The sequence below is a fragment of the Oryx dammah genome, unplaced genomic scaffold (assembly GCF_014754425.2).
Source record: "Oryx dammah isolate SB20612 unplaced genomic scaffold, SCBI_Odam_1.1 HiC_scaffold_25, whole genome shotgun sequence".
NCBI lineage: Eukaryota > Metazoa > Chordata > Mammalia > Artiodactyla > Bovidae > Oryx > Oryx dammah.
In genome coordinates this window covers 43,881,408-43,900,711 of record NW_024070209.1, presented here as the reverse complement: position 1 = coordinate 43,900,711, position 19,304 = coordinate 43,881,408, and the positions used below count along the sequence as shown (strand labels likewise).

Genomic DNA, 19,304 nt, shown 5'->3' with positions numbered 1-19,304 from the left:
TAAATATGTCTTCTTCAGACTGTCCCTCAGGCCTTGAGAGGCTTTTTTATCCTAAGTTAAACAACAGAAGTTTACTATAAATATGTCTTCTTCAGAGGACATATTTTACGGTCTTGATTAAAAGTGGATTTGGTAAGGCCAGGATTTCTGATGTCACTTTGCCTGTCTCCAGTCGTTTTTATACCTGGGGACCACATGCCATAACGAGGGGACAGTCAGAGAAAAAATCTCGTCTCTTGATGCTGTCCAGCAGCTCCGGCTAGAAACCCTTTCACTCAGGTTCAGTGCTCTTTTGTTGGGACAACCCTGTAAGCATTAGGAAGCAGGTCAGTGAGGGGGCCCAGTCATAACCTCCCTTTTCTTCTCTGCCTAGCCATCCTCCTGCTCAGCATTGTCCATTTCCGGAAGCCATGTTTGCCCTGGGGTGGAATTTCAGAGGAGGTTGTGTGCTCTCAGTCCTTGCAGTGATGGCCCCCGAGGCAGGGACTAGCCATGTTGGCTGGGGGTGGGCCGCTTGAACAGCGGGCCCCAGGGCCCAGGGCCCGCATCCTTGGTGGCAGCACCCCATCAGTATATGCCAGGGCTCGTGGCTCAGCACCAGCAGGAGCAACTACGGGGTCAGTTGGCTCAGGCCAGCGCCTTTTCATGTTCCTGCTGTGGCTTGTGGACCCGGATAGGCTGGCCCCTGGAAGCTGAAGTATTCATGGTCTGATCACCAGACCTGATGCTCCTTGCTGGTAGACTTCACATTGCTTCATGTCTCAAGATTCTTGGTCCTCCTGCTCTTATCCACTTCCCAGCGGCTTCTGCTTGCTTTGTCCTTTTCAGGCTAGGTTGCAGGTGCTAGAGAGACTGGAGGTAACATGGTGGAGAGAAAAGTATGCTTACTCCATTTTGTCCAGAACTTCATATCATCTGTTCATTGTAAAACTGAGTACATGATCCTTTTTGTCACTCAGTATTTAATGGCATAGTTATTTGTTACTTTCTCTTTGCAGAAATCCCAGGACGAGAACATAGCTAGCTCAGCTGATGGCATGTGTACAGATGACACTAAAGTGACTGTGCCATTTTTGTGTAAATCTGAAGAGCCGGAGTTTACTACCAAATCTGTTAATTCACCATCAATTTCTTCTGGAACTGTTGACAAACCTGTGGATTTATCTACTAGAAAGGAAAATGATGCAGATTCTACAAGCCAAGGTAAAATTTGGTGTATGTTTATAGCAACCTTGTAGGCATGAATTTCTGCATAAGGTACACCTGTGCTTCTGAGACGATACTTTCATATGTACATCCAGGAATTCCCTTTCTTAAACTGAGATGTACAGAGGGGCATGAGGTAATTCAATTTTCTTAGTGAACACAGAATCTTTACATAGCTATTTTCTGAAATCCTTCTTGGAATGAATGTTTAGATGATACTAGACCATGTGAAGCAGAAGCTGTGTAGCTCTCTATCTGACTTAGTATAGATCTACATCTCATTTTTTTAATGATCTTGAGCATGCTGCTTCTGGTGTATTGTTCATTGAGAAAAAATAGTACCTGTAAACTTGTAAGGTTTCTTCAGAGAAATAACTAGATTATAAATACTCCTTAACCCCACCCCACCGCATCAGTAGTATAGCAGGTCCTACCCTCCCAGCATACACACACACATACGCCTTCCCTTTGGGTCCTGGGTAAATCTTTGATGTTCGACCTGTGTTAAATGAAATACTAAGTTGCTCTTTTCCTTTGCCAGTGGAAAGCAAAACAGTTACGTTTGGATTCGGAAGTGGCACAGGGCTGTCATTTGCGGACTTGGCTTCCAGTAACTCTGGGGATTTTGCTTTTGGATCCAAAGGTAAGATTAGGAGGAGAGAGAGGCTTCAGTGACTGTGTTATAGAAGTGGGCACCCCTGGAGGGTGAGTCCTTCGTTGCAGGGTTGTCGCTCACCAAGAATTTTCTCTTAATTCATTGTAACTTGTGCTAGTCTTGCCCATCCTGAAATGCAGAACCCTCCCTCCAGTTTTGGAGTAACTTTGGGATTGTTCTTCTAGGTATACTTTTGATTTGCTAATATTTCAAGATGTGCATCTATAATTGTTTAGGAGATGACTTTGAAGTTTTCTATTTTTGCATTATCCTTGATTGTATTTTTCATATAAGGGTTGTGCTAATTTATAACTGAGCTTTCCCATCCTTTCCAGTGGTTTTTCTAGTTTTGGTCTGTTTTGGTATCATTTGTAGAAAATAATCCTTTTCCTTGTTTATGATATACCGTATTTTCCTATTCTTAAATATCTATCATATAACAAATTACAGCACCACCTAAATTGAATTGATGATTTGCAGAATAAATTTTATTGAAGATATATAATTACATGATTAATTCAAAATAGTGTTATTCCATCTCACATATTTTGCTTGTGTCACAGTTCCGTCATTTATAGAAACATATATAAAACTTTAAGAAATTACCTTCAGATGTTGTGTTACTTTGGAATTCATAGCCTCATTGATGTCACATTGCTTTATTTTTAATTTATTTAGTAGTTTGAAGTCACAGGATAATAGGTCAGCAAATACAGCAATAGAATGGGTGCAATTACCCACCAATGAAAAGCCAAATAAAAGCTGATGTGTTAGGTTGCTTGATACTCCGTCAGTGTTGTGCAGTAAAGCTGACATCACACAGCTCCAGATCTGTGTGGGAGGCTTGCCCTGAGTTACCTGCTGATTCAGTGAGATTATCCACCAAGCTGTTTTTTTTCCCCAAGCTACACCTTTTAGTTTGTGTCCTTAGAGCTGACAGGAATTTGTGCTTTATCTTTTCAAAGAAGTAGCTTTTGGTTTTATCAGTTCTCCTTTTATTTTTTTATCTCCAGATTTGTCATTACTTTCCTTTAAATTATTAGTTTTCTTATGTATTGAATGTCTACTTTATTTAATTATATTGTGCTATTAATATAAGCACAGAATAGTATTTTGTACTGAAAATCCCCTGGAATCCGTTTCATATATTTTCAGGGAGAGTTTTCACATTTGTAAATTTTTAATACTTTAGCCTTTGACTAAGAGCTTGTAGGATTTAAATTTTTTTTTTAATGAAGGTCAGTTTCATCAGAATGATTTTTTGCTTCTCAAACATATTTTTGGCCTTGTGTGGACCTTTTTGACCTTAAACTTTTTGTTTTGGTTTTGTTTTAAGTCCAGAGGAGTCTTTTCTTTCTCCTCTTCTAGTATGTGTTATTTCTGTGGTGATTGCTTTTTCTTCATCTGTTCATTTTATTTTTGTCTCACTTTCTTTTCTTTTGTTCCTTTTTTCTCTGTTTCTCCTGAAAGTCGTCTTCACACAGGTCGACCAGTCACTCTGTCTTTGTGTAATATTTCATACGGAAACTAAGAAAATAAGAAACAGCTGTTTATCTGCTGCTTCCCTGTGCCTGACATTTTATCATATTTCCTTGAGATTTTGTAATGTTTCCATTAAACCCAGAGTGGAAGCTTCCTAGGTATTGCTACCTAGAATACAGTTGTTGATATTGATTATTACCAGACTTATCTTTATACTTTTACTGAATAAATTCTTTTTCCTGCCCCTTTAGAGCAGTGGTTTTCAGTTCTCTGCTTCATATTAGAATTCCTGGGAGCTTTTTAAAGGGGTGGGTGAAACACTTGATAGTTAAGTCATGTTGGGCTCTGGGTGTAGGACCCAGGCACTGGTATTTCATAGGAGCTGTTGGTGTGATTTTAATATGCATCCAATGTTACGAACCATTGCTTTAGAGGAATTTTGAGATTTTCTGCCATATGTCTCAGGGTATTGGAGTAATTGAAAATTTTTTTCTGCTTGGGAGTTCCTGAACAAGTGCCTTTCAAGCCTTACACCTATGAATCAACTAGGTCTATGCTTACTATTCTCAGGAAGCCCCCACACAATCTGAGATGGTACTTTTGTTTGAGCATTCATTTGCTATTTATTCATACAACTTTTTTTTTTCCTGTTTTTTTTCTCCCCGTTAAACCTGTCTTAGAAGAATTTACTGTTTCATTAGACACTCATTTTGTTCTTTCTTCAAGGTGCTGAGTTTTTAACTGATCTGTGACAATTTTTGCCTTCTCCTGAGTTTTTGTATCAGATGTAGGATTAGAGAGCAGTGGTTTGTCAGTCAGCAAAGTGATGAAGACCTGAGAGGTTTCTTTCCTCTAAGATAGTGGGGAATGTATTAATATTAGCAGGCTGGGTTGTCACAGTTGAGATGTGGAAAAAACAGCATTTAGTGTTTACCTTCTCCAGGGTGTGAGGGAGGGAAAAGTTTTTGTTCCTCTGCATAGGAGTGGGGAGCCTTTTCACCCATTAAGCCTGGTGTTGCTTGAGAGAGGGTGGGGTGGGGGTGGGCTCAGTGAGCTGCTCCTGGGGCCACCAGTGCCACCTGGGCAAGAAGTTGAAGCTCTCCCTCCATGGAGAAGTTACCAACTTGTATTCAGTCTACTTTGAAAGTAGCAGATTTGGCCTCTTGGAGAAAATTCTTAGGCTCTAAAGTTACTTTTTTCATGTAATAGAATGTTTTATGAAATAAACTACCCTTGGAGCTGAGCTGTGTTTTCAGGTTTCAAAGGATGTACTTTGAATGAAGAACCTGCTTCATTACTAAAAGTTCAGTGTCACAAAGACCTAAGGCTTAGACAACCCTGTCTGTATACCCAGGCATAAACGTTACTACACTCCTTTGTGCTCACCACTTGAGCTTAACTTGCCAGGAGAATACAGTTTTAAGCATTTTTATTAGAAGTATGTCACATCATTGGAAATTAAATTCATTCATAAACTACTGTGATGGGGATTAAAAGCTTATTAAAATAGATATCACTGTTTAAATATCCTAATTTATTCATCAGATAAAAATTTCCAGTGGGCAAATACTGGAGCAGCAGTGTTTGGAGCACAGTCAACCGGTAAAGTTGGCGAAGATGAAGATGGTAGTGATGAAGAGGTAGTTCATAATGAAGATATCCATTTTGAACCAATAGTGTCACTACCAGAGGTAAATATTAAAGCGTAAAAACCTTATACTAACTTCACATTTTAAGTTTAAAACTTGACATGGGCTTGATTTGTAGGGCTGACCTTGTTTGCATTTCTTTCAGAATATTGACCATTACAAATGGAAGCTCTTTATTACAAGTTCAATCTTTTTTTTTTTTTTTTTTAAGTTCAATCTTAAAATGTAAATCATCCTTGTAAAAAAATTTACATACAAATGTTATTTGGAAAATTCTGTGTGAAATTGTTGGGAAGAACTTAATTTTTTCCTGTTTGTTTTCAATAACATAATTGAAGGAGCAAAATATTAAAAACCCATCTAAGCTCATATTCGCCACAGTCCTTTCAATAAAAAGTATATTGTACTTTTTCTAGACAGGAATGTTATTTTAGGCAAATTACTTTTATCAGTTTGAACCTCAATCAGTAGATAGTATTTTTCTTGAAGAACAAGATTTTTTTTTTTAACCTCTTCTCTCCTATAAAAGATTGTATTTGATTTCCAAAAAGAGGATGGATGTTAATAAGTACAAAGAAAACTTTTAATGACAAATCTTTCCTGCCTCATCCGAATCCGCTGTATAGTAACCCTAGGATGTTAACTCTTTTCAAATTCTGTTCATGTCAGTGTGTTAAGGAATTTGGATCTTTGGAATTTGTTATGAGTATTTTATAAGCAGCAGCTTATAGGTAATTTCATCTCCTGTCACAGGTAGAAGTAAAATCTGGAGAAGAAGATGAAGAAATTTTATTTAAAGAGAGAGCCAAACTTTACAGGTGGGATCGAGAGGCCAGTCAGTGGAAGGAGCGTGGCGTTGGAGACATGAAGATCCTCTGGCACACGGTGAAGAATTACTTTCGGATTCTGATGCGGAGAGACCAGGTGTTCAAAGTGTGTGCGAACCACGTCATCACCAAGACGATGGAACTGAAACCCTTAAATGTTTCCAACAATGCTTTAGTTTGGACTGCCTCAGATTATGCTGGTGAGCTCTGCATTCAATGCTACTTTCCAGTTTTTTGACTTTTCTAAATCGACAACAAATATATAAAACAATTTATTAAAGTTATTTTAACACTAAGGCCATTGTGTTGTTTAACAGATGGAGAAGCCAAAGTGGAACAGCTTGCAGTGAGATTTAAAACTAAAGAAATGGCTGATTGTTTCAAGAAAAAATTTGAAGAATGTCAACAGAATTTATTGAAACCCCAGAAAGGACAGGTATCACTGACAGCGGAGTTCTCAAAGGAGACAAATCCTGTGGTGTTTTTTGACATTTGTGCAGATGATGAGCCCCTGGGACGTATAACCATGGAATTATTTTCAAACATTGTTCCTAAAACTGCTGAGAACTTCAGAGCACTGTGCACTGGAGAGAAGGGCTTTGGTTTCAAGAGCTCCATATTCCACAGAGTGATTCCAGATTTTGTTTGCCAAGTAAGTCTTAAGTGTGCATCACACCAGTGTGGGAAATCTGAGTGTTTCTCCTTACCTGTAATTGTAGACTGTAGCTTTTCCACACCCCCAGCTTCTATCCCCAGAAGAACTTGCAGCCTAAAAGCGTTCATATTTCTAATGCCTTGAACCTGATAGAAATTAAGGGTGGGAAAAGATCTTTTCATTCTTGTTTCCTTTCACAAATTTCTTAGTTTTTAAACTGCATTCTCAGAGAAGTTGGGTATTTAGGACCCACCCTTCAGTGGTTAGTTCTGTATGTGTTTTAATGTTTTATTTGGGATTCCTGTTAATTGAAATCTTTTTTTCAGGGGGGAGATATCACAAAACATGATGGAACAGGAGGACGGTCCATTTATGGAGATAAATTTGAAGATGAAAATTTTAATGTGAAACATACAGGTCCTGGTTTACTATCAATGGCTAATCGAGGCCAGGACACCAATAATTCTCAGTTTTTCATAACACTGAAAGAAGCAGAATGTTTGGACTTGAAGCATGTAGTATTTGGGTTTGTTAAAGATGGTATGGATACTGTGAAAAAGATTGAGTCATTTGGTTCTCCTAAAGGGTCTGTTAGTCGAAGAATTATTATCACAGATTGTGGACAGATATAAAATCATTGTTTTCCATAGTAAATTTTACCTGTATAAAAGTTGAATTGAGGCCTAGCTGTTTTGACAACATGGTAATTATGTTCAGCTTTTGAAAATGGACTCCAATGTACAAATGTAAAATTGCAGCTTATAGCTGTTGTCACTTTCTAATGTGTTATAATTGACCTTGCATGGTGTGAAATAAAAGTTTAAACACTGGTGTATTTTCAGGTGTACTTGTGTTTATGTACTCCTGACATATTTGTATTAAAATGGAATACTAATCTTGTTAAAAGCAATAGACCTTCTCAAACTATTGAAAGAATATGATATATGCAATTTAATTTTAGTTCCTTTTAAGATATTAGACTTCCTGCATGGATATACTTACTGTTTGAATAAAGGGACCATGACTTGGATAATTTTTATTTCAGATTTGGACTATATTTGGTGATTTTAACTATTGGTGTGTTCAGTTATGAACAGATTCACTTGTAAATGGGTAGAACCACAGAGGGCAGAGACTTAACCAAAGTGCTCTTCTATAAATTCTTGCACCTCCTGTATAGTTAAATTATCTTTTAAGCAGAGTACCTTCTTTCCTTAAAATATGTAGCTTCCTGCGCCCTTTCAAAGGTATTAAATTAATTTTTACATTTTAAGTTGAGTCATTAGATTTTTTAAAAAACCTTTCTGTCATCTGTTTCTACTACCTCAAACTGCATTGGTTCTGATAGAACTTGAATTTTTCCTTGCAGTTATTGTGATAAAGTATGAGTATTTTAAAACAGGTCTATACCATGTTCTTTGGTTAAAGATTTGCTTTATACTAGATTGTTGCAGTACCTTTTTCTGGTGAATTTTGTAGCAAAAATAAAGTGACAATTGTTAACAGCCATGATATTTAAAAAATTCATTACTTGTGCATCTTAATTGTTTGTTCATTCTAGAACCAAAGTAAGAATAATTAAGTATCTGTAAACTCAGACTGCCACCTAATTTCCAGAGCTCCCAAGGAAAGGACTGTTTTCAAGTCGGGTATATACTGAACACCTACTTGGAAATGGCTAGTGGAAAAAGTTGGACAACAGGGGGGACATTCTTGTCAGCCTGCTCAGTGTAGGACCTCGGAGTCCCCCGAGCACGTTGTGCACGTCGCAGCCCCCGTTGGCGGTGTGCTCAGACTGCGGGGCTGTCGCGCTGTTTGGGGTCTGGAAACAGGCTGTCCTGGGGCAGCACCTGCTTACCGCGACCCCCGTGTGTGTGTGTGTGTGTGTCTGTGTGTGTCTGTGTTGGGGGGGTGTGCATACGCGCCGGTCCCGAGGGCTCGTGGATCCAGGTTTGGAAACGAACGCTCTAGCTGAAACCAACTTCAGCCAGGACAAGTCTGAGCTGCGTACGAGAAAGATGCACCTGGATGGCGCCTCGACCCGACTCCAGCGGAACGCGCGCGACCTTCGGGAAGGAAAGGAAATGATGACGCCGCGCGCCGGCTCGCATCTCGCCCCCACGGGCCGCGAACACGTACAAGCCCAAAGGCGTCCGCGCCGACGGCAAGCGGGAGCCGGGGTGTACGCGCGTCGTAACACGCATCCGCAATGCCCGCCCCTCCACGAGTCGGAGGGCTGTTCCCCAAGAAGCACGAGTCAGCGTCCCTGCCGGGGGCGGGGCGTGTCGTGCGTCACGGCGCATATTCACGCAGCCCCGCCCCGCCGCGCGCTGTTGCCAGGGAGACGACGTCGGTCGCGGCCATGGAGCCCAGAGTCGTGAAGCCGCCGGGGCAAGATCTGGTGGTGGAGCGCCTCAAAAGCCGCTACGGCCTGGCGGGCGGTTGCCTTAGCGAGGTGAGGCCCGGCCCTGCCAGGTTCGCGGGTAGCCGGATCTGCAGGTTGGAGAGTGGGCGCGAGGCGGGACCCCTGGCGGTGGCGTGGGGGGAGCGGGCTCCCGGCGGGCACGCGCTTCGGAGGATCGATGCGCGTCACCGCGGGAACGCGCGCAGGCGTTCCCCGCGAAGACTTGGGTGAGGGTCGCAGCTTCGTCAGTCCCGCCACTGGGCGGTGAGTCCGAGTCGGTTTCACGCCGCAAGGTGCTGGGGCCCGGTGCCCCAAGGTGCCCGGTGGGTCCGCGGGGGCCGCCCGTGTGCGGGGGTCCGGCGTGCGTGTCGCGCGGCGGGAGGGGGCGCCGCGCGGCCGGGGTTCCAGGAGTCGAAGGAGACAGGGGCCGGGGGACGGATCCGCCCCGGTCACCTCTCCATCCTCTCTTCCAGCCGGGGCGCCGGCGGCAGGACGTGGCGGAGCGGCGGCGGCGGCCTCCCCGCACCCCAGGTAGGGCGGCGGCTGGGTTGTTTGTTCCCCGCAGGCCGCAGATGTAGGTAGTTTATCGTGTGAGTTCAATGCTTAGAGCGCATCAGAGGAAACAGCACTGTGTTGAGCCCTCGGGGACTTGGCCTGCCCACTGGGTCTTTCTGTTCCGACGCGGAACAGGGTCGTCGGTACCGGGTCCCTGCCTCGATCGCGTGCGGGGTGGGGGCGGGAGAGGCGATGAACTACGCGCTGTTTGACCGTCGGCCCGGAGGCCAGTCTGCTGGAAGCCGGTGTCGCGGAGACGCAGACGGGAGACCTCTGCGGAGCCGACAACTAGGTGGTCGGTGCCGGACCTTACTGAGCCGCCTCGGCTGCCTTCCCTCCTGTTCACAGAGGATTTGGACATCTTCTCCTGCGGAGATAAAGTCGGTCCGTCGTTGAGATGTTTCTCTGACGAGAGGAGGCGGCGCCCCGCGTCCCCCCGCGGTGTCCTCACGGTGAATTGGCAAGGTACCCCGAGTCCTGCTGGGGGTCCCCCCTCCGTCCCTGGGTATCGCGAAAGCAAGGGGGGGTGCGGAGGCTGCCTGGTGTGCGCCTGTCTGTGGAAGAAGGCATCGGCGGTGGGGAGCCCGCTGGGCGGTGGAGGAGACTGGGCGCTAGTTCCTGAGCATTTGATGGAACCACACGCCTAGCGTCCTGTTTGCAGACATAATGCAGGGTTACTTACACTGCAGGACAGATGGCTCTTCATCCAGGACCCAAAAGAAGGCCTTGCTCTCTTATTTATTTTTTAATAAGGAACTAAGATAAAAATGACTACAAGTTTGTTCAGAAGCAGTCGGTATGGTGTATCTCCTGCTGTGGTAAGCACTGTGCTGTACCTAGGTAGCAGAGAGAGATGGGAGAGGTCAGCCCTGGGACTGGGGCCTACAGAATATTACACCATGTGCTGCTGGGCTGTGAGGGGTCAGCAGTTTTGTAGAGTTTTTACTCTGGGTAAAACCGGTAGAAGGTAAGGTGAAATAATGTTCTCAGCTGAATATTATTAATGCCAAAAATATGTGGCAGAAAGAAATGCTAAGGTATCGAAAGCGAAGAAGCATTTTGAAATGATGTTAAACTCTAAAGTTGTGGACATATACAAAGACAAGCGTTGAGGTAATTGTGGAGAGGGAAAAAAACATTGTGCCTGAAATATCTGTTGTTGACTGTGATTGATATCTTGGAGCTTGCACTGTTTCATTTTCTGGTTATTAGTCCATGTGAAGCACTTAGAATGCTGTTCAGTACATAGAAGGGCACTCAGGTGCACCACTGTCGTCATCACCGTCGCCGTGGGCTCCTTTGGCACTCACAGAGTCATCTAGTTGCTCTGGAGTCAAGATGTGGACATGGACGTGAGGGGACTTCCCTGGTGGTCCAGTGATTAAGAATCCACCTTGCAATGCAGGGAATGTGGGTTGGATCTCTGGTTGGGGAACTGAGATCCCACATGCTGCGGAACAGCTGATTTCGTATGCCACAACTAAGATCCAACACAGCCAAATAAATGTTTTTTAAAGAAAGATGTAAACATGGGTAGTCTGATTATTGTTGTGCTTGTTGTTCAGTGGCTAAGTCACGTTCGACTCTTTGTGACCCCATGGACTGCGGCACACAGGCTTCTCTGTCCATCATCTCCCTGAGTTTGCTCAAACTTACATGCGTTGAGTCAGTGATCCAACCATCTCATCCTCTGTTGCCCCATTCTCCTCTTGCCTTCAGTTTTTCCCAGCATCAGGGTCTTTTCCAGTGAATCAGCTTTTCACATCAGGTGGCCAGAGTATTGGAGCTTCAGCATCAGTGCTTCCAGTGAATATGCAGGATAATTTCCTTTAGAATTGACTGGTTTGGTCTCCCTGCTGTCCCAAGTTTGATTATAGAGAAAGAAAACTGCTAGAAGTTATAAGTTCATGGAAGTTATTTTCTTATATTGAACTGATAGTTTTATCTTCTTTAAATGGTCTGGGTATGGTGTCAAGTTGAAGCTTTAGGACTGCGAACGGTTTTAACTTTGGACAGTTTTCCCACCAGTCCCTTGTTGTGATCTAGTGTGGAATTACAGGGCTGCCCAGCACCTTTGTCTGTCGAGTGCTTGAAAAGGGGCTGGTCTGAACTAAGTTGTGCTGTAAGTAAAAAATAAACACTGCATTTTCAAGATAGATAAAAGAATGTAAAGTATCTTATTTTTAATATTGATTGTATGCTAAAATGATTATCTTTTAGATATATTGGATTAAATATAATACACTGTTAAAATTTCATGTCTTTTTATGTTTTTAAAGTAGCTGCTAGAATTTATTTTTCTTTCTTTATGGCAGTGCTGCAAAGCTTCTGAGATCTTAGTCCTCAGACCAGGGACTAAATTTGGAGCCTAGGCAGTGAAAGCACAGAGTCCTAACCACTGAACTGCCAAAGAATTCCTGAAAAATTTAAGTTATCTTTTGTGACTTACAGCGTATTCCCTTTGAACAGCTGGCTCTGGAAATGCCAACATTCAAATGATCTTTTTGGAGAGAACATCTGGGATTCTAGTTCTGCTTCACCTTTTGCTAGTTATGTCACCTGTCAGTTACCCTGTCGGTTATTTAACTTTAGATTCAGTTTCCCCACCTTCAACACTCGTTCTTGTAGTTGTTAATGGAATTAGAGATACAGAGCCTGTTCAATCCACCTCACAGCAATACAGGGTCAGGAGGAAGGGTGTACTTTGCAGTTGCGCATGTCTGAATGTGAGGAAAGTTCACACATGTGAGTTTTTAGCGTCATGACTGGTAGTTTACAGTTTTTCCTTTTGCATTTTAAAAAATGTTTACTTGTTATGTTTTTTTCAATTGTTATGCTGCTAATAATTGAAGCAGTCTCCCCTTCTTTAAATGGCTGTAGAAATCTTCCAGAATGCTGTGATTGATTTTTTCTTTAAAGCCTAGATGATGAACTGGATTCTTTTCAAGATTTGAAAGAACCAGAAACAGAAGAAGAGTTCACGGGCAGTGACTCTCGAGTTAGTACCTCCAGAATAAACAGGCAGTCCTTTAAAGAGACAGACAAAGGTAAGAGAAATGCTCATTTCAAAACAGTCATTTAAACAGCAGCTCTGTCAAGTAGGGCACTAAAGCTTACCCCGCAGTGGTAACCCTAGTTCTCAATGTGTTCATTTCTTTGTCCTGGGCCCAAGCCATGAACTGGTTGCTGTGCTTGTCATTAAGTTAAAGGAGAATAGGAAAATAAACTTAATGATTTTCCAATAGAATTTCCACACCATCGAAGTTTATCAAAAATAACAATAATCCATGAATATTATAATCTTTTCAGTTCTTTTTCTTGTTGGTATTTCTTAGGAAGTAGGATTGTGGTTGCTGTTTAGTTGCTAAGTCGTGTTTGACTCTCTTGTGATCCCACAGACTGTAGCCCTCCAGGCTCTTCTGTCCAAGAAATTTCCCAGGCAAGAATACTGAAGTGGGTTGCTATTTCCTCCTCCAGAGGATCCCAGCCCAAGGACTAAACCCATGTCTCCTGCATTGGGAGGCGGATTCTTTACCACTGAGCCACCTGGGATGCCCTAAGATTGTGGTAGTAGGTGACTAACCCTTATACCTTTTAGGAAAACAGGCCAGGTCACTTGAGGCCTGGCCTCCTTCACCCTGAGTCAGCAGTTGCTCTCTGTGTACCTGACTGCATGTGTGTGGTAGATTTTCCCACTGGAAACAACTGAGAATACAGGATAAAATATACAAAATGTTAAGTGTGTTTAAAAGTTAATAGAACTAAGGAATATTCTGGCCCGGAGCTGATGGGCTGGGAGCCTGGGGAGACAGTCAGAGCATGGAGCATTTCCCTTGAAGGGTGCTTGTGGAGCTGGGGAACAGGAAACACTTTCTTTTTTAAAAATTCCTATTTTTTATCTTGGCTCCCCAAGTCTGTCCAAGATGGGGGGTACCATGGAGACCCCCTCCTTAAAGCCAGGGGCTCCTCCTCAGCTGTGGGCCAGTGCAGGTGAAAGTTATTGCTCATTGTGAGCAGAGCATGAGTGCTGACAGCCCAGTGCTGGGGAGGAGCAATGCGGGAGGGGCTGACCTCCACTGCTAGGGTTGTGGGAGCAGGGGGTACTTTGGTAACTGATTTGGCATCACAGATGGCGCTAGTGGTAAAGAACCCACCTGCCAATACAGGAGACTTAAGAGACAAGGGTTTGATGCCTAGATTGGGAAGATCCCCTAGAGGAGGGCGTGGCAACCCACTCCACTATTCTTGCCTGAGAATCCCATGGACAGAGGTGCCTGGTGGGCTACAGTCCATGGGGTCTCAAAGAGTCGGACACACAGTTGAATGTGCACAGTAACGGCAGGAGCTCTCACCATGGCTGCCAGGAGCAAGGCTACCCAGCCTCTGTGCAGACAGTGCAGCTTGGCGGTCACAAGGTATTGTCAAAGGCTAAAGCCATGGAGGGTCATGAACCTGCTGCCGTCATTAACACAGGAGTACGGTGTTTAACAGAAGAGGTTATAGAGATTATGTAATTATATGATTAATTACAGACATCACATAAAGTTTTAAAACAAGCAAAACAATTTTTTAAATGTCAAAAGAAGTGGAGCAGTGATGAACACTGGATTGGTGGTTAGTTTGGTGTAAGGGAGCAAAGGGCACATGTCAAGGCTCCTGAGGTAACTCTCCATCTCTTTGTCACAGCAATTAACCCACTCATTTTTTAAATAGTCTTAGATTTACAGAGAAGTTGCAAAAAGGCCACAGAGAATTTCTGGATGGCTTTCACCCAGATTTTCTAAGTGTAAACTGTTGGCTGAGTCCTCCTTTTTTTCATATCGTACTTGAAACATTTTAACAATACAATGAGGATATTTAAAACTGTAAACTAAGTTTTTAATTTAAATTTTGTTCTCTTTGCCAATGCCTGGCCAGCTAATGTGGCCTCACGTTCAAGGAGCTGGGCTGACTATTGTAGTGATGGCAGCAACTCCCCTTCCAAGCATGTTGGCTCCCCTGCGTCCAGGGCCCCACGGAAGCCAGGCCTGCTGCCCCGTCAGGTCAGCCAGATCTACGACGAGCTGCTCCAGATTCACCAGAAGCTGCAGGTGTGGGCTCAGTGCTGCCCGGATGGCAGCCAGGGAGGAGGGGACCAAAGGGAGGGACGGGTGCAGCCAGGGCTGGAGCGGACCTGAGGGTCAGTGATACGGAAGCTGGTTCACGGGGGACGGGAGTTGAGGCTAGACTGAAGTGCACTGAGGAGGGTGCAGCCAACCAGGACAGTGTTTTAGAGAAGTTTGTCCAGGTGGGAGGTCAGGAGGCCAAGGCACTGGAAGCCCAGCCTCCCTTTGTAAGGCCACGGCCTCGCCCTCTGTTTTGCTCAGAGGCTGTGGGAGCTGATGGGCCTGGGGGAGGCTCGCATGGCTGTGGGAATGTAGGGGACGTGAGAGGATTTCTGGGCTCCACTGGAGCCTGCTCTGCTTATTGGAGGGGGAATGTTGGAGGGGCTCTTCTGCAGGTGTGAGGCGTTCTTCCCAGGAGCGATGGGGAGCCAGGAGGGAAAGTGAGGGGTCTCCCCATGATGCTCCCCTTGTCTGCACCCTGGATTCTCTCAGGTCCTCGCCCTGGATTCTCTCAGGTCCTCACGCTGGAGTCTCCTGGCCGATCCCGGCATTGGTGGCCTGCAGGGTTCCCGCGTGCTATGTGGTCGTCGCTCTGCACTCCCCTGGCTCGTGCTCAGTGGAGTGAGCTTCCCGGAGCGCTAATTCTATCCTTCCCCACAGTGTGAGACCGCAGTCCAGCAGGAATTCGCTGAGGAGCTTCAGAAGCGAGAACGTTTTCTGGTCGAGAGGGAAGAGCTGCTCTTCAGACATGAAGGTGCCTTGAGTGAAGTGAAAGACGTCAGAGAAGAGGTCCTCATGAGGTTCCAGATCATGAAGGAGGTGAGCGCGGCACTGACTGCAGAGGCCAGTTGCAACACTCCTCTGGATGTGGCTCATACCTGGGATCCTAGCGTAGCCTCTGGAAGCCTGATGGTACTGTGCCTAGCTGGGCTCAGGCTGTGTCTTGTCATGTTCACTCAGTTTCCAGAGCCTTTGCCATTGTTCTGGAGCCTGTGTGGTGCAGGCACCACTGGGAGCCTGAAGCTGGGCTTCTCAGCCTTTGCTGTGATGCTCTGGGTCCCTAACATACCTGTGGGGTGTTAGGCGGGGGTTGGGGTGAGCTCCTGTCAACTGAGCTCCTGTCTCTGCCCCTTGCTTTCACCAGCTCAGGGCTGAGCTGGATTTGAGCACGTCCATGGATCATGGGTCCCCTCTTCCTGTTTCCAGCCCTAGAAAGCAAAGCCATTTCTCTGCAATTAGCAGGGCCAGGGCCTGCCGTGGGGCAAGGCCACTGGAGAAATGGGGAAACAGAGCCCCTCGAGGGTTGTTTGCCCAGGTTTTTCCTCCTTCCTGCAACTCCCTGCTTGTTTTCCTTTGACTTTCCTTAGTAGTTGCTTTCTGTGGTTTTTTGTGTGGCTTTAGTTGTGATCAGTAAGAGAAGCAGAGCGCAATGGGCTTATCCTTCTGGAAAAGGAACCCATGTCAAATGGTCTTAATATCTTCTGGAGGTGGAAAATGTGTGCAGTTGAGAATGTTAATATTACTTTTAAAATAAGTGTTGTCTTTGTGGCCATGTCTGAGTTATTTAAGGAGTCGTTTAATGTAATCGTAAAATTTCACACAGCTGATTTTTTTTTTAAACGAGCTTGGATTTTCCGTGCACTCCATCTTCATTTCAGCCTTGGTTCTTTCTCTCTGGATTTGTCTCTTTGCTGCCCATAGGAAGTATAAAGCTAACTGCTTTATTTTAGCGGGACCTGGATGATTACTTGGAAGAAGGAAATCAGTTTCTTGATTTCTTGGGAAATTTACTTGTTTTAATAGATTATGAATAAATCTGAGAGTAAAAAGTGAAAGAAACTATGCAAGTATTTGCAAATCTAAACGTGCTCTTATTTGAATATAATTATAGGGGAAATTTATTTTAATATTTATGAAACTGGTTAAGGAAAGTCAAATCGTTTGGGGCTCAGGAAATTTTATTATGTATTTAAGTTTTCTGAGATGTACAACAATTTTAGCTAATTTATGAGAACAGTTCTATGTGTGGAATATTTCTTCTCCAGAGGGCTAATTTAAACCTTAAATTTTAATTCACAAAGCTATGAATAATTAACTAGTCTCCTAAAAGGATCAGAACTCCTTTATCATTCCATGATGTCAGAAATTATTTCAGTGAGTTTCTGTTGGAGATTTTTCTGAGCAGGACCAGAAAATAGCCTTAATGCTACTTAATTTGTGTAATATGTTTTAATAGGTATTTAACATATTTTTAATGTTTTGTTATTAACTTGGTTGATTATCCAGTTTTTAGAAATTACTTGCAGTGTCAGCCATTATGCTTAAATATACTGATTAAAATCCTTGTGATTCAAGGAGTTGTAATTTTTTTTTTTAAGCCTAGTTTTTATTTTTTATTTATTTCTTGTAATTTTATATATTTGTTTTTGGCTGCACTGGGTCTTGGTTGCTGCACCAGCTTTTCTTTAGTTGTGATGAGCGGGGCTACTCTCTAGTTGCAGTGTGCAGGCGGCTTCTCATTGCAGTGACTTCTCGCTGTGGAGCATAGACTTAGAGCACAGGCTCAGTAGTTGTGCTGGAAGGGAGGGCTTCAGTTGCTCTGAGGCATGTAGGATCTTCCCAGATCTGAGACTGAACCCTTGTCTCCTGCATTGGCAGATGGATTATTTACTGAGCCACCGGGGAAGCCCCAGGGAGTTGTAATTTATATGTAACTTGGGTTCAGTAGCATTAGTGATGCTGAATCTCTGTTTTTCCCTCCTAGCAACATGATGCGGAAGTTGAGCACTTAACTGAAGTTCTTAAAGAGAGAAATAAGGAAAGCAAAAGGCTGAGGTCTTCCTTTGATGCATTGAAAGGATTGAATGATAGTTTAAAGAAACAGGTAAGACCTAGTTTATCTGTGTTAGATTATGAGACGTTCTCAGAACTGTATAGATTAACCAGTTCAAGTCAGAATCTTAGAGCATATTCTGTGTAGAGAAAACCTTGATTATCATCTTTATTTGTTAGCTTTATTATAAAATACTTCTGAATATAAAATAGTTAAGCTAGCTCTTGGTTTCTCATCATCTGTTCTGACAACTAGCTGAGCTATTTGACAACTTGGAATTTTTCAACTAGATTAAAAACAAGCAAAAGGAAACCTGCTAACCTGGGGACTTCAGGTGCTGAGTTGTAGCTTTGTGCTGTTCTTGACCTGGCTGTTACACACCACTGTGTATTTTTGGAGGGTCTGTTGTGTGTGGATCCTGTGCTGGGAGCACAAGCTCCTGCCCCCCACGCCACACTGCACTGCACTATGTATAGAGAGCTGTGGTGAGCTAACACCCACTGTCACACTGCACTGTACTATGTATGCAGAGCTGTGGGTCAGCTCAGTGCTCCATCAGACTCAGGTTGCACTAGGTTCTTGCTAATTGTTGTTGTCTTTTTCGCTTCCTTTTGCCAGTTTTGAAGTGCAGGGCTTTGTGAAGAGGGAGAGGAGAGTGATGGTGTGTTTGTGGGGAAGGAAACATGAAAGAAAGTGAAAGTGAATTTACTCTTTGCGACCCCGTGGACTGTAGCCTAACAGGCTCCTCCCTCCATGGGATTCTCCAGGCAAGAGTACTGGAGTGGGTTGCCATTTCCTTCTCCAGGGGATCTTCCCGACCCAGGGATCGAACTCGGGTCGCCCTCATTCCAGGCAGACGCTTTAACCCCTGAGCCACCAGGGAAGCCCCAGGGAGGCATGGATGAGCACAAATGGGTGAACCTCGGCATTTTAGCAGTTGAGTCCCTGGGTGGGGAACTTTATGGATTCCAGCAGGGGGCTGAATGTGGACTTTGGAGCGTTTGCACCTCGAACTCCTTGGCCAGCTGTGTGTTCTTTTCTGTCTCCCTGATTTCTGTAGTCCCCGCTTGTTGTAACCTGTCTCCATGGCAGTGATAACCAGGTCCCCAGTTCTCGCTGGATCTGATTCTTTGTCTTTTCTGAACTGTCTGCCCTCCTGCAGTGAGAGTGTGCCCGTGACCCACTTTGTCTGGAGCCCTCTTATCCTTGGAGAGACTGTGTTCTCCCACTGCAGTCTTGTCTCGCACTCTTGAGAAGAGTTTCTGATTGCTAGCATAGGTGCATTGTCGCACTTGGCTCTCAGGTGACTGTGATCCTGATCCTCCGGCATGCGTTTGGTGAGTGTGTAGTGACTGGGGTGGATGTGTGCGTTGCTAAGGGGTGGAGCCTGTTGATAGGCATAGTGAAAGGTTGGACATTTCACCTGAGAGGCGCAGGGAGCATAGTGAAGAAGTTAACATGGGAGTTCCCAAAGTACTTGGTGAGATAGAGAGGCAGAATGTGAAAGGATGATATCCACAAGTTGGTGAAACCTACCAGCCCACAGATTTTAAGAAATTCTGTTAACCCTCAGGAGGATAAATGTTGAGGAACACCTTACTAGTACGCTGTTTTAAGATGTGAAAACTTTAGGTAAAGATAAAATCAGAGACAAATAAGGCACCTTACCTTCAAAGAAGGAGCAGTATTCCTGGAGGAAATATCACAGACGTGATTAACATAAAAGAGAAAGGCTCTCTTTCCTGTCATAGGAGGCCAGGCAGAACCTTGAGTCTAAACCTGTCAGCGCAACAAGAAAAATGCAGCCAGTCTCCAATGAGTATAGATGCAAAAATTTTAATATCAGCAAGTTGAATCTAAAGCTACCTAAAAAGTATAATGTCATTCAGTGGATTTATCTGAGGAATACAGGGGTCATTTATCATTTGAAAAT

At 44.1% G+C, this 19,304-nt stretch overlaps 2 protein-coding genes across 3 annotated transcripts in view; both read left to right on the top strand.

Annotated features, from left to right (window-relative positions):
• Nucleotides 1-7,999, top strand: part of RANBP2 (RAN binding protein 2) — a 59,091-nt gene extending 51,092 nt beyond the window's left edge. The window contains exons 25-30 of one of the 2 annotated variants that reach the window (XM_040224189.1): nt 999-1,203; nt 1,748-1,849; nt 4,889-5,034; nt 5,746-6,019; nt 6,137-6,471; nt 6,801-7,999. In XM_040224189.1, coding sequence (XP_040080123.1) covers nt 999-1,203; nt 1,748-1,849; nt 4,889-5,034; nt 5,746-6,019; nt 6,137-6,471; nt 6,801-7,106 — 1,368 coding nt within the window. In that variant the 3' untranslated portion in view covers nt 7,107-7,999. The remainder of the gene's footprint in view (nt 1-998; nt 1,204-1,747; nt 1,850-4,888; nt 5,035-5,745; nt 6,020-6,136; nt 6,472-6,800) is intronic. The other variant, XM_040224190.1, reaches the window with a different exon arrangement.
• Nucleotides 8,000-8,822: 823 nt separating this feature from the next.
• Nucleotides 8,823-19,304, top strand: part of CCDC138 (coiled-coil domain containing 138) — a 29,207-nt gene continuing 18,725 nt past the window's right edge. Inside the window, exons 1-7 of the mRNA XM_040224188.1 lie at nt 8,823-8,929; nt 9,352-9,409; nt 9,782-9,898; nt 12,358-12,480; nt 14,336-14,523; nt 15,199-15,357; nt 17,303-17,422. Coding sequence (XP_040080122.1) covers nt 8,837-8,929; nt 9,352-9,409; nt 9,782-9,898; nt 12,358-12,480; nt 14,336-14,523; nt 15,199-15,357; nt 17,303-17,422 — 858 coding nt within the window. The 5' untranslated portion in view covers nt 8,823-8,836. The remainder of the gene's footprint in view (nt 8,930-9,351; nt 9,410-9,781; nt 9,899-12,357; nt 12,481-14,335; nt 14,524-15,198; nt 15,358-17,302; nt 17,423-19,304) is intronic.